Below are 15353 nucleotides of genomic sequence, written 5' to 3' on the forward strand. Positions count from 1 at the left end.
AATAGTTGAAGTGTCCCAAGGTGACTTTTTTTTTCCTTTCTATCTCTCTTTTTAAGATTTTTTTTTTAATTTGCAAGAGAGTGAGAGTGTGCAGGAGAGGGGAGAGGGTCAAGGGAGAAGATACTACCCGCTGAGCTGGGAGCCCGACACAGGACTCTACCCAGGGACTCTGGGATCATGACCTGAGCCAAAGGCAGTCGCTTAACCAAGCCACCCAGACCCCCTTTCCTTTCTCTTCTAACAGGTGAGGATGTATCTGATTGGGCAGCTTATGATGTACTTGCACAGTACTGTGGTGTAGCACCATAGTACGGACAGCCTCTCTGGCCATGTTAAAGATGCATTAGTATTTGTAGAATACCTGCCATGAACCAGATACTTTTATATATTTTTTATTGGGAAATTCCACTCAAGTCTTACTTGAAAAGAGCATGAGAGACTATGGACTCTGAAAAACAATCTGAGGGGTTTAAAGTGGCAGGGGGGTGGGAGGTCAGGGTACCAGGTGGTGGGTATTATAGAGGGCACAGATTGTATGGAGCCCTGGTGTGGTGAAAAAATAATGATACTGTTATGCTGAAAATAAATAAATGAAAAAAAAAGTTCAAAAATAAATGATTCAAAAAAAAAAAAAGAGCTTCTTTTTAAACCATTAAAAGAAATGGATGAAGGACCTCAATGTGCGAAAGGAATCCATTAAAATCCTTGAGGAGAACACAGGCAGCAACCTCTTCGACCTCAGCCGCAGCAACATCTTCCTAGGAACAACACCAAAGGCAAGGGAAGCAAGGGCAAAAATGAACTATTGGGATTTCATCAAGATCAAAAGCTTTTGCACAGCAAAGGAAACAGTTAACAAAATCAAAAGACAACTGACAGAATGGGAGAAGATATTTGCAAACGACATATCAGACAAAGGACTAGTGTCCAGAATCTATAAAGAACTTAGCAAACTCAACACCCAAAGAACAAATAATCCCATCAAGAAATGGGCAGAGGACATGAACAGACATTTCTGCAAAGAAAACATCCAGATGGCCAACAGACACATGAAAAAGTGCTCCATATCACTCGACATCAGGGAAATACATTTCAAAACCACAATGAGATATCACCTCACACCAGTCAGAATGGCTAAAATCAACAAGTCAGGAAATGACAGATGCTGGCGAGGATGGGGAGAAAGGGGAACCCTCCTACACTGTTGGTGGGAATGTAAGCTGGTGCAGCCACTCTGGAAAACAGCATGGAGGTTCCTCAAAATGTTGAAAATAGAACTGCCCTATGACCCAGCAATTGCACTATTGGGTATTTACCCTAAAGATACAAACGTAGTGATCCAAAGGGGCACGTGCACCCGAATGTTTATAGCAGCAATGTCCACAATAGCCAAACTATGGAAAGAACCTAGATGTCCATCAACAGATGAATGGATCAAGAAGATGTATATATACACAATGGAATACTATGCAGCCATCAAAAGAAATGAAATCTTGCCATTTGCAACAACATGGATGGAACTAGAGCATATCATGCTTAGCGAAATAAGTCAAGCAGAGAAAGACAACTATCATATGATCTCCCTGATATGAGGAAGTGGTGATGCAACATGGGGGCTTAAGTGGGTAGGAGAAGAATAAATGAAACAAGATGGGATTGGGAGGGAGACAAACTATAAGTGACTCTTAATCTCACCAAACAAACTGAGGGTTGCTGGGGGGAGGGGGTTTGGGAGAAGGGGGGGGGATTGTGGACATTGGGGAGGGTATGTGCTTTGGTGAGTGCTGTGAAGTGTGTAAACCTGGTGATTCACAGACCTGTACCCCTGGGGATAAAAATATATGTTTATAAAAAATAAAAAATTAAAAAAAAAAAAAGAAGTCCTGAAACAACTTATGACCATCCAGGAAATCCTGGGATTTCTTATAGGCTTATCTTCAATTAGGTAAATTCCTTGGAGCTCTGCCCTCTCTTATGGAGTAACTGGTAGTGGTCTGCCACTCAGTTGAGCCACCCCCCCTACCCCCCACCCCCACCCTTAGGCAGGCTTTCTGTTTCCATCATCTTTGTCTCCCTTTAGACTGTGGTAGGACTGTCAACATGGTGGGCGTAGGGCTCCCTGCTTTCTATTTGACCTTGTAGCCCTTCATAGAAGACTCTTCTGGGGTCTAGTAGGTAAAGAGTGCTACTTTCACAGCACAGCTGAGCTTGTTTTTGATCTTTATTTCTCATCTAATTGGAGAGGATTTACAGTTCATAAATGGACTCTGATATAGGAGGTCCCTGGAGTTAGTATATGGCAACACAGTGATTTCCCAGCAACGTGCAGTTTTACAAGGGTAGCTTTCTTCATAAGGCTATTTACGTTGTGTCTGCTCCCACTTTATTGCCTTTCCGTCCTTTATTTTTTCTCCTTTATCCTCTCACTTACCATGCTGTCAGACTTCTCCCTGCAGCTGGCCATAAACACTTAATACTTAACTGCACTTACAGAACGAAGTTTTGTATTTATTGTTCATAACTTCCAATGCAAATGAAACATTTTTATTGTATTTCTCTGTTTACAGTAACTCCATGGAAATGTTTCTTATTCATGGGAGCCTAGATTTTTTTGTCGTTGTTGTGTTGTTTTGTTATGTTTGAGCAGGGGGATAATTTTGTTTGACTTGGTTTTGCCCTTCTGATCCAATAGCTGTAATGGGAAGTGGGTTTTCTATTGCTGGTATAAGTTTGCTTAGTATTAGTTGCCAACAAAAATTCAGTTATAATCAAATTGGAGGTGATTTATGCTGCCCTTTGTATTTAGAGTCCTTCTTAATGAGGTATGTGAGTGTTGCAAGATTTGCTGATGCAGCCTCTACACTGTGCCCTTTGATATATATATATTTTAATTTAATTTAATTTTTTTCAGTGTTCCAAAATTCATTGTTTATGTACCACACCCAGTGCTCCATGCAATACGTGCCCTCCTTAATACCCACCACCAGGCTCACCCAACCTCCCATCCTCCTCCCCTCCAAAACCCTCAGTTTGTTTCTCAGAGTCCACAGTCTCTCATGGTTCATCTCCCCCTCTGATTTTCCCCAATTCCCTTCTCTCCATCTCCCAATATCCTCTGTGTTATTTTTTATGCTCCACAAGTAAGTGAAACCATATGATAATCGACTCTCTCTGCTTGACTTATTTCACTCAGCATAATCTTTTCTAGTCCCATCCATGTGGTTATAAAAGTTGAGTATTCATCCTTTCTGATGGAGGCATAATATTCCATTGTATATATGGACCGTATTTTCTTTATCCATTTGTCCGTTGGAGGGCATCTTGGTTCTTTCCACAGTTTGGCGACCGTGGACATTGCTGCTATGAACATCGGGGTACAGATGGCCCTTTTTTTCACTACATCTGTATCTTTGGGGTAAATACCCAGTAGTGAAATTGTAGGGGCATAGGATAACTCTATTTTTAATTTCTTAAGGAATCTCCACAGTGTTTTCCAAAGTGGCTGCCCCAACTTGCATTCCCAGCAACAGTGTAAGGTGGTTCCCCTTTCTCCACATCTTCTCCAACACATGTTGTTTACTGTCTTGTTAATTTTGGCCGTTCTAACTGGTTTGAGGTGGAATCTCAATGTGGTTTTGATTTGAATCTCCCTGATGGTTTCTATTCTAGTTTTCCAGAGAGATGGTCATTCAGAGCCTACACGTCTATTCTGTATTTTGAACCTTGGATGAGAATATTCATTCAGGCCAAAAGAGTTAAAACAAAACATCTATGTTACTGCCTCTACAGACCCAGGTAACTCACCTTCTTTCAATTAACTTCATAGAGTTTTTATTTATAAAATCAATATGCCCCTCTCCCTCAACGTGTCAAAGTGATTTGATAGTAAGAATCTTAAAATTTGATAGTAAGGTTTATAAATGAGACTGCTTCTGAAGGGTTTGCTGAAGGGTAATCATGTGTAACAAATATTTTGCCATAATATTTGCCATAATAACAACACACTGCCATGAACACTCTGAAGTTAGAGAATCATTCCAAGGATGATTTTATTTCTTACTCCGTTGCATCTTAGGTGCTTTAATTTTGATGTTCATTAAACAAATCACAGTTCACTTACGTGTTCTGTTTACACAGATATTTGAACTATTAAATCATATATATGTGTATGTATATTTTATATGTATAATGAACATACTTACAAATTTGGTTCACTTGTATTTTAGTGTAAACTTTTTTATACCATATAACTTATTATACCACAATAACTTATTATAATCATAATAACTTATTATATCCATATAACCCAAATAACTTATTATAACCATAATAACTTATTGTACCATAAACTTATTATACCATAATAAGTCTAGTTAACATACATAACCACACATAGATTAAATTTTTCTTGTGATGAGAACTTTTAAGATCTCTCTTAGATACTTTCAAATATGCAATACAGTATTGTTAACTGTGCTATACATTACATCCCCAAGACTTATTTTGTAACTGGAAGTTTGTACCAGCATAAATTTTTTTAAGATGACATTTCCATATTACAAAATTCATCTTGCCCAATTACACATGCAGTCAGAACAGTCTTTGTGTGTGTTGTTTCTGGATGTTCATTCATTTACTCACCAAAACATTTATCAGAGTCTCCTATGAGTCCTAAGATTGTGCTAGGTTCAAAGCATAAAAATGATAAGTTCTAGTTTTGAGGAGCTTAATATCTTTTGGGAGAAGCATTTAATGCTTGTATGCTGTTGATATATATATGTCTTCTTACATACATTGTTGTGTTTGGTTTTTGCAGTAACTCTATGGGTCACATTTGATTATCACCATTTCAGAGATAGGGAACTGTCACAACTGGACAAGAGCTCAAATATTCTGGCTTCAGATTCTTTACCAATTCACATTCACTGCTTCTTCCCCTATATTACATTAACTTTTTATAATAGACCTACATTTGTTATGTTGTCTTTTTTTCATGAAAAATTAGTGGCTTTCCTGGGCCTTTGCAATCACTCATGTTACTATCAGTATTAAAGTTATAGATCTCTTAATCGTATGTCGTGAATAAGTCTAGTTATCATCTGTCACCATACAAAGTTATTACAATATTTTGACTGTATTCCCTATGGTATACATTACATTCTTATTACTAATTTATTTTATAACTGGAAGCTTGTCCTTCTTAATCCCTGTCACCTGTTTTGCCTGCCTTCACCTCTCCCCTCTCTGGTAATCAATCAACATTCTGTTTCTTATATCAGTGAGTCTGTTTCTGTTTTCTCTTGTTTATTCATTTATTTTTTATATTTCACATATAAATGGAATTATATGGTATTTGTCTTTCTTTGTCTGACTTATTTCACTTAGCCTAGTACCCTGTAGATCCATTCATCAGGTTTTTTTTTTATACTAAGTTGTATAAGTTCTTTTATATATTTTAGATATTAACTAGTTATTAATTGTTTGATGTGAAAATATCTTTTCCCATTCAGTAGGTTGCCTTTTCATTTTCTCATGATTTCCTTAGCTGTGCAAAAACTTTTTAGTTTGATGTAAATCCATTTATTGATTTTTTAATAATAATACTTATTAATATTAATAATTATTATAATAATATAACTATTAAAACTTTTGCCCTTGCTTGCTGAGACTATTCTAAAATAATATTGCCAATACCAGTGCCAAAGAGCTTACCATCAATGTTTTCTTCTAGGAGTTTCATGGTTTCAGGTCTTAGGGTCAAGTCTAATCTATTTTGAATTTATGTCTGTATATGGTATAAGATGGTGATCAAGTTTATTCTTCCACATGTATTTGTCCAGTTTCCCCAGCACCATTTATTGAAGAGATTGTACTTTCCCCATTGTATGTTCTTTCCTCCTTTATCATAGATTAATTGACTATATATGTGTGAGTTTATTTCTGGGCTCTCTATTCCTCTTCATTGATCTTGTGTGTCTGTTTTCATGCCAGGACCAAACTTTTATGATTATTATAGCTTTGAAGTATATCTGAAATCTGGAGGAATGACCTCCAGCTTGTTATTTTTTTTCCCCCCAAAATTGCTTTGGCTACTTGGGGTCCTTTGTGGTTCCATTCAAATTTTAGGATTCTTTGTTCTAGCTTTGTGGAAAATGTCATTGGTATTTTGATGAGGATTGCATTGAATGTGTAGATTGCTTTCTGTAGTATGAACATTTTAATGATATTAATTCTCCCAGTCTATGGCATTGAGCTATCTTTCCATTTATTTTTTTTCCCAGTTTCTTTCATCAGTGCCTTACAGTCTTTGGAGTACAGGTCTTTCACCTCCTTCGTTAAATTTATTCCTGGGTGTTTATTCTTTTTGGTGTAATTGTAAATGGGATTGTTTGCTTAATTTCTCTTTCTGATAGCTTATTATTAGCATATAGGACTGCAGCCAATTTCTTTTATTAAAATCAATTTATTTATTCATCCATTTAAGACTGTTATATTAGTTTCAGGTGTACAATTTGGCAATTCACCACTTCCATACATCGCCCAGTGCTCATCACAACAAGTGCACTCCTTAATCCCATCACATATTTAATCCAACCCCCCACCCCTCTCCCCACTGGTAACCATCAGTTTGTTCTCTATGGTTAAGAGTCTATTTCTTTTTTTTTTTTTTTTTGGATATCTGTTTTTTTTTTTTTTAATTTTTTCAATCGATTTATTTTCAGAAAAACAGTATTCATTATTTTTTAACCACACCCAGGGCTCCATGCAATCCGTGCCCTCTATAATACCCACCACCTGGTACCCCAACCTCCCACCCCCCCCCCGTCACTTCAAACCCCTCAGATTGTTTTTCAGAGTCCAGAGTCTCTCATGATTCACCTCCCCTTCCAATTTACCCCAACTCCCTTCTTCTCTTTAACACCCCTTGTCCTCCATGATATTTGTTATGCTCCACAAAAAAGTGAAACCATATGATAATTGACTCTCTCTGCTTGACTTCTTTCACTCAGCATAATCTCTTCCAGTCCCATCCATGTTGCTGCAAAAGTTGGGTATTCATCCTTTCTGATGGAGGCATAATACTCCATAGTGTATATGGACCACATCTTCCTTATCCATTCGTCCGTTGAAGGGCATGTTGGTTCTTTCCATAGTTTGGCGACTGTGGCCATTGCTGCTATAAACATTGGGGTACAGATGGCCCTTCTTTTCACGATGTCTGTATCTTTGGGGTAAATACCCAGGAGTGCAATGGCAGGGTCATAGGGCAGTTCTATTTTTAATTTCTTGAGGAATTTCCACACTGTCCTCCAAAGAGGCTGCACCAACTTGCATTCCCACCAACAGTGGACGAGGGTTCCCCTTTCTCCACATCCTCTCCAACACATGTTTCCTGTTTTGTTAATTTTGGCCATTCTAACTGGTGTAAGGTGATATCTCAATGTGGTTTTAATTTGAATCTCCCTGAGGGCTAATGATGATGAACATTTTTTCATGTGTCTGATAGCCATTTGTATGTCTTGATGGGAGAAGTATCTGTTCATATCTTCTTCCCATCTGGCATAAAAACAGACACATAGACCAGTGGAACAGAGTAGAGAGCCCAGATATGGACCCTCAAATCTATGGTCAATTAATCTTTGACAAAACAGGAAAAAATATACAGTGGAAAAAAGACAGTCTCTTCAATAAATGGTGCTGGGAAAACTGGACAGCTATATGTAGAAGAATGAAACTCGACCATTCTCTTACACCGTACACAAAGATCAACTCAAAATGGATAAAAGACCTCAAAGTGAGACAGGAATCCATCAGAATCCTAGAGGAGAACATAGACAGTAATCTCTTCGATATCAGCCACAGCAACTTCTTTCAAGATATGTCTCCAAAGGCAAAGGGAAAAAAAAGCGGAAATAAACTTTTGGGACTTCATCAGAATCAAAAGCTTCTGCACAGCAAAGGAAACAGTCAAAAAAAAAAAAAAACAAAAAACAAAAAAACAAAACAAAGAGGCAACCCACAAAATGGGAGAAGTATTTGCAAATGACAATGACAGTACAGACAAAAGGTTGATATCCAGAATCTATAATGAACTCCTCAAACTCAACACACACGAAACAGGCAAACATATCAAGAGTCTATTTCTTGATTTCTCTCTCTCTCTGTTTTTCTCTTTCCCTCTTTTTCCCTTTGAAACACAGCCAATTTCTGTTATGTATGTTAATTTTGTATCTTGAGGCTTTATGGAATTGTATATTAGTTGTAATAGTTTTTTGATGATCTCTTTGGTTTTTTTTTTATGTGTAGTACTGTGTAACTAGTGATAGACTTACTTCTTTCTTCCTAATTATGGAATTATTCTTCCTAATTAATTCCTTTTCTTACCTAATTGCTGTAGCTAGGACTTCCAGTACTATGTTGAATAAAAGTGGTGGTGAGAGTGGGTACCTTTGTCTTGTTCCTAATCTTACATGGAAAGCTGTCACCTTTTCACCTCTGTTGTTTGTTGTATAGAAGTTCTTTCAGTCAGCTGTTGTTCTTCAGGAGGAATTGCTTTATGTGTAGGTATAGTTTTCGTGTATCCATGGGTAGAGGTGATCAGGATCTTCCTGTGCTACCATCTTGGACTGTCTCCCTGCTTTACTTTTCATTTCTGATTATACTACAGATTATAGTTGAAAAGTGAAATGTATCATGCCCAATATTTTCTTTATAAGTCTCCTACTTGTTTCCCAGTTCATATCAAAGTAATGCTTCCTTTCCATCAGTCTTATTCTTCTGGGAAGTACCAAGGGTCTCTTGGATCAATCAATATAGCTGATCTTTTCAAATTAGATTACTTCTCTCTTAGTGAGTTTGGGTAAAAAATGGTTTAAGCCAAAGGAAAATGTGGAATTGTCTCATTTTCTCAGGGAATTATAGTAAATTGAATGTCAGGTACCTAAATTACTGGTATTGAGTGATAACTGTTTCCCATTCTAGTATATTTTTTATTCACCTTTCAAAGTTATATTCTCAGGTATGTGTTACTAGGAAATAGAAATAGTATAAGTGCTTCGTTTGTTTCATAAAAGTTATTTAAGGAGGTCTGCACCTGTGCGAAGTTTCCCTTAGGGTTCTGATAAACTGTCAAAGCTGATATTTGGTATTAATGGTATGGAAAGATTTAATCCTTTATGGCTTTGTCCTTTTTAGACTTACCTCTCTCTCTGCTATATTTACTTGCATATAACTTCCCTCACTGGTTCTCTGGAGGGAGAATTTTTGTGTAAGAAATTGTACAGCTCCTCCATGTTATCTCATCTCTAGTGGGTTAACCCTTCCTTTCCTTTCCTTTTCCCTTTCTTTCCTTTTTTCCTTTTTCCTTTCCTTTCCTTTCTTTCTTGAAGGGCATTATAGCTCTCTCATGGCTGCATCAGAACAAATTAAGAGCTGGAAATGACCCTATTTGATCAAAGTGGGGGCATGTAAAAGGTATTAAAAAGTGATTAAATACTTTGTCCACCCAGGCTCTAATAAACTTCTAGAAATGAACTCTGAAGTATTATTTATAAGAATACATTACTGTACTTTGTGGTTAGTCATTTTCTGTATTTTTGTAGCAAACAAGAAAAAGAATACTACATTTTATTCTTGGTAAAATTACAGTTGCTTTAGCTACTTTTTCCCCAAGATCTCTAACAAGTTCAGAAGAGGACTAGGATAGGAATTTTTGCTGTCATATCATTGATTTCCTTCCTTGATCATATTATGTTCAATATTTTTTTATCAGTAACTTAGATAAAAAACAAACATGTTTGAATTCATATTAGACCCTGAATTGGGAGGAATATCTTCTATTAGGCATAACTGAAACAAGGTATGAAAAAGCTGAAGTCCAAAAGATAAATGTGGTATCACTAATTTACAGTCCTGAGTTTAGATTTAAAAGATCTATTATATAAGCATAGACTTAAGAGGGTTTTACAGGAAAAAAGAAATAAAAAGCATAAATGTCTTAGTTGACCACAAGCCTAGGATAAGCTGATAGTGTGACAGAGTTGTTAAAAATGTTTGTAGAACTTAGCAGAACAAGATCGTGATAGTACTGATAAACTATATCCTCCTGCCTATACCATGCCTGGAGGGCCATGTTCAGATGGGGATGCTTTGGGATGGACATTGATTTACTAGCTCACAGGAAATTAACTATTTGACAGGGGGTCATTGATGGAACTGACCATCATTTTGAAGAGAGAGAGGGGCCTGAATGAAAATGTGTTAGCCTTATCATGTGATACCTGGAACTCCAGAGAGCAGAACTTGGATAGCTGGATGGAAGTTGAAGACAGAGTTAGTCAAGCTAAGTATGATGGCAGTGTTAGGTATTTTTGCAAGGAAGAGACACAGACTACCTTTTTCCATTGATGTTTAGTAGAAGGATATTCAGAGAAGACGAGTTAACAGAGAGCCGTCACACCTGCCTCACTGCCTCCTTTGACTCAGTGTTTTCAGGAGGAATGTTTTGGAGAAATGAAACAACATCACAGTGTTGCTTTGGTTACAGCTGTGTCTGCTTTATGTGCCTAGCACTTGCCCCTCTGAGAGTAGGTTATCTGCCCTCAGATTTGAAACTTCCCTATTGGACAGAATTTAGGAACAAGACACCAGAGGGGTTTAGGTCCTCATGTAACTTTCTCTGGTTTAGCACCAACCAATGTCTGGTCCAGCTGGGAAATTTATTAGCCAGAATACTAATCTAGTGGGTCCAGGACAGCAAGTTTAGTTTCTCCAGACACACATGGCATGAGGTATAGCAACTCAGAGAGGGCCATGAGTGTGGCATGAGATTAAAGAAGTTTATACTCTTTTACAATAGAAGGCAGTCCCACCCAAGATGAGGACAGATTTCCCTGGACAAGTCTAGATTATAGTAGATGTTACTAGTTTGGGAAGAATTTTAGCTAGGTGATTTCTAAGATCTATTTCAACTTAAAGGTTTTATAAGTCTGTATTTCTTGAAGCATTAAATATTGTTTATTTGTATTGTACAGACAAGTTAATATATGGCCATGTTACTTGATTGTAGACAGCAGACAGTACTGATTTTCTTTGGCTTTGAATTCTTCAGCTTTAGTAGAAAGATTAATAGCTCTCAGATTTATGCAGGCATTGTATCTCTGCACATTACGTCTAAAGACAGATGTAAAGTGGTCACTTCTGAAAGCTCTTTTAGGGAAACAGGGCTAAAGTATCTGAAAGTGTTCATTCTTCATTGAAACTGTTTTGCCAAAGACCCATAGCATGGAAAGGAGCCCAAATGACATGGAATTGGAGTCATTCTGCTTTCATAGGAGCGGCATGGTTCTTTATAAGTTATTCAGGGACTCTAAATTTATAGTTTGCTGTTAACCACTCTGCAATACTATGCTTGTTGGATGGTCTTTCAATTTTGGGGCATGCTTCCTACCCTCTCACATCCCACCCACCTAAACAAACTAATAATACTTAAAAAGTATCTCTTTTGCAAACTATGCATTTTATGTGTCCCTTCATGAATTTGTATAATTTTAATTATTTAATCTTTTGGTATATGGTAGTAGTTGCAAACAAAATCTGGATGAGCGAAACCTGGATCTGAGTTCTGATTTTGTCATTTACTAGTTGTGAACCTTTGGCAATGCCTTGAGCCTGGCTCTTACCCTCTGTGCATTGGAAACTCCTCTGCCACTTAGGGTTGTTGTGAGGATTGAAATAAAAATGCGTTTTGTTTTAAACATGAAACTGCTCAGTGCAGTTCTCAACATATTCACAAATAAACATTAATTGTTACTATACAAATGAATAGTGACAAGTGGATGGAATGACCACCCTATGCGAGGTAATGTCAAACAACATCAGAAAATTTCTGTCCTCATAAACCTTACATTCTAGTGGAGAAAAAAATAATAGGCAAACAATAAATAAAATATAAGTGAAATAATGGGTAATTCTAAGGGCTATGAAAAGAAACAAAGTAAGGCAGGGAATAAAGACCTAGGAGGAGGAGGAGAACTGTTCTAGATAGGAAATCAAGGAAAGGGGCTAGTTCTAAGTAAGTAACCTTTGAGCAGAGAGCTGAATAAACTGAGAAAGTGAACATGTTATCTACTCTTGCATAATAAATCACCCCCAAATTTAGTGGCTTATTAATAAAAGTAATTCCTCATTAGTTATTCCTCAGTTTCTATATAGGTCAGTAATTGGAGAGTGGTTCTGTTGGGTGCTTTAATCTTCAACTTCCTCATGAAGTTGCTGAGACATCTTGGCTGGGCTTGCTGAAGGCTTGATTGGAGCTAGAGGATACACTTCCCAGCCGGCTGACTCACATGGCTGGCGGGAGGGGGTTCCTGTTTACAAGGACCACTGCACTGGTTTTCCTGAGTGTTCTCATGGAAAGGGACAGGCTTCTACCAGAGTGAGCAGTTTAAGAGAACAAAGTAGAAACTGCCATCTTTTAGAACCTAGCTTCAAAAGCCACATACCATCACTTCTGCCATGTTCTTTTGGTCACATGGACCAGCCTGGTGCCAGTGTAGGAGGGCACCACACAAAGCATGAATACCAGGGGTAATTACTGTCAGAGGATGTCTTGCAAGGTGAATACCGCAGTGAGTCATGCAGAACTTTACAGGAAGATGCCTCCAGGAAGAGAGGAGAGTATCTGTAAAGGTAAGTATAAGGGGTTAGAAGGCAAGTGTAGCTAGAGCCCTGTGATGGGGAAGAGATGAGGTAAATAGGAGCAGATTCTATAGGACCTTGAACAGCATGGCAAGAAGAGGTTGTATTGAGAAAGTAAAGAGTTTTGAGGAAAAGCAGCATTACTTAATTTATGTTTTAAAAAGATTATTCTGGCTGCTGAGTGGAGAATTGATTTTATGGGACAAGAAAGGAGGAAGGAAGATGACCTAGGTTACCATTACTGTATTGCAGGTACAGGTGGCCTGAGTTGGAGTGGTAGTAGTGCAGTCACAAATAGTGTTCAGATTAGAGATACGCTGTAAAGACAGAGCCAGCAAGGCTTGATGATGGGTTGGGTGTGGAGTGGGGAGGAAATGGGGAGTCATGGATGCCTTCTCAGTTTTTTTGCCTGAGCACAATCTTAGGAATGATAGGGAAGATGCTGGGTAGGGGTGAAGAGTGATGGTGAATGGAGATCTCTCTACCCACTGTGAACGAGCTGGTCCATTCGACATTCAGGTGTAGCTATCAACATTCTACTGGCCAGAAAATTTTTGATCATGCTTCATTACATGTTTTGATGAATAACTAAGGACTATAGCTATTTCATAGTATGACTAAACTAGATAAACTCACATAATTTTAAAAAAGGAAATAGTTATGATTGTGAATTCAATAACATAATTAACCATGGGCTAATTTTTTCTGCATCAATAAAAGTTAGGAACTGTAGTTTTCTTTACTTGTAGTCGTTTGACCAACTCAAAAACTTAAAATACTATAGTTTGTGTTAGCCAAAATGTCTTTCACAAATTTTGTATATGTGACTAGTAAGGGCCAATAAAAGTTTTAATTTCTGAAGGTGGTTATGATTGAAATACTCACTCAAGATGCTTTATTATGCTCTACTCTATACATCTGTAACATAAAACCTTAAAAATCACTTTGTTTTCATATTTTTATTTCTCTTGGGGGGAAGAGTTCTATTTTGCTCTTAAAAGTATAAAATTAATAAAAATACAAATAATACAGTTAGGTTATTGGGGAAAAATCAAATAACTAAAATCCCCCTTTGCCATTTGGCATTCACTCTGTGCTCTACCAATCCATAGTCTCCCCAGATGGGAACCTCTGCTAGAAGTTTAATACTCTTCCAGATTGTCTTACACACATTTACATACATACATGTGTGTGTGCAAAAACACATTTGTATATAGAATTCTTTTTTAAAACATAAAATTCATATGCAGCTTGTTCTTTTCACTTACAAATTATCTCTTGGAGACCTTTCTCTGTCATTTAAAAAATATATTATGTAGTACTCTATGGCTTATTTAACTTTGTTGCATATAGTTAGGACTTTTAGAGTTTTTATTGTTACAGTGCTAAACTGGACATGCTTGGGCATCTATTGGACAGATGTGTATTTATGCTAATATGTCATTATTTCTGTGGAACGGACTTCTGAAGTAAATTTCTGAGTAAGAAGAGAGATAACACCATTAATTTTAATGGGTGCGCCATTGATTTTCCCTCCAAGAAGACCCAGTTTATTCTTACACCAAGTGCCCTTTTGTCTGGTTCCAAATTTGCACTTGCTATTAACAATATTTTCTTTTTTTATTTTTACCATTCTGAGGAGCAAAACATTTATATTGTTTTAGTTTTCATTTCCCTCAATATTCTCATTGACCTTGAGTTTTTTCAACTCCTTCAGAAGAAAATCTTCAATAAATTGTTTTATGTATTAAGTGAACATCAAATATGTGAATGCAGTTTTATTGATGGAAAGATTCAGGGAGGTAAAAGCTGAAATGGAGGAGGGAGAGTGAAGGCCTACAATGTGGCAGAATGCGGTGGTTTAGAGAGAAAGCAGAAACAGTAGGAGGGCAAAGGCTGAAGCCTAGCATTGTGGACAGAAGTGTCAAGTAAAAGTGAAGTTTGGGAGATGGGTTTGGAAAGAGTTCTAACCCCTGAAGAACTGGAGGCCTAGTCATAGAGGGAATCCTATTCCCCTGTCCTCAGATGCAAGGAAGGAGAAATAGACAGTTGGATAGATTCCCTTCCTTGTCCTCCAGGGTGTGCATTGTTCTGGCTTTTAAAGGCGTTTTTATCTGCAAGAGTCCACCATTAGGAAGATTAGAAGTGTCCGGCTGAAGTAGACTCGCGGTTATGGATGGGGATTGACCGAAAATTCTTTCCTTATGACAATGGTCAGATTCATTACACTGAATTCCCACAAGTACATATCTTTCTTTGTTAGCTTTCTAAAATTGGTATGGACACTTGTAAAATTTAAATTGTGAAAGCATGTGGATCATCTGAGATGTCCCAGATCATCTGGGACCAGGTTGTCTCTGATATAGACTACAAAGAGAGCACATGCTCTGTTGGTCTTCATTGTTTAAAATCAAGCACTAATGTGTGGTTGGCACCTTCTGTGCCACTTTTACTTTCTAGGACTGTAAACACAGCGTCTGTAAAATGTTTGAATAGTTTAATTCATAGCAGTTTTAAAGGATCACTTCTGTTCAAAGTCTTTCCTTAATTTTGCTTTTTTTTTTTAAAAAGAAAGATTTAAAATGAGCAATTCATACCAGATTAGTTATGTGATTAATGTGTGATTTTTCAAAAAACAAATGGTAATTCCAGTA

At 37.3% G+C, this 15353-nt stretch overlaps 1 protein-coding gene across 1 annotated transcript in view; it reads left to right on the forward strand.

Annotated features, from left to right (window-relative positions):
• MORC1 (MORC family CW-type zinc finger 1) overlaps positions 1–15353 on the forward strand; it is a 179527-nt gene that overhangs the window by 52422 nt on the left and 111752 nt on the right. The window contains exon 9 of the mRNA XM_059165067.1: positions 3670–3795. Within this exon, the coding sequence (XP_059021050.1) occupies positions 3670–3795 (126 nt within the window). The remainder of the gene's footprint in view (positions 1–3669; positions 3796–15353) is intronic.

Source organism: Mustela lutreola, chromosome 2, assembly GCF_030435805.1.
Source record: "Mustela lutreola isolate mMusLut2 chromosome 2, mMusLut2.pri, whole genome shotgun sequence".
Classification (NCBI taxonomy): Eukaryota; Metazoa; Chordata; class Mammalia; order Carnivora; family Mustelidae; genus Mustela; species Mustela lutreola.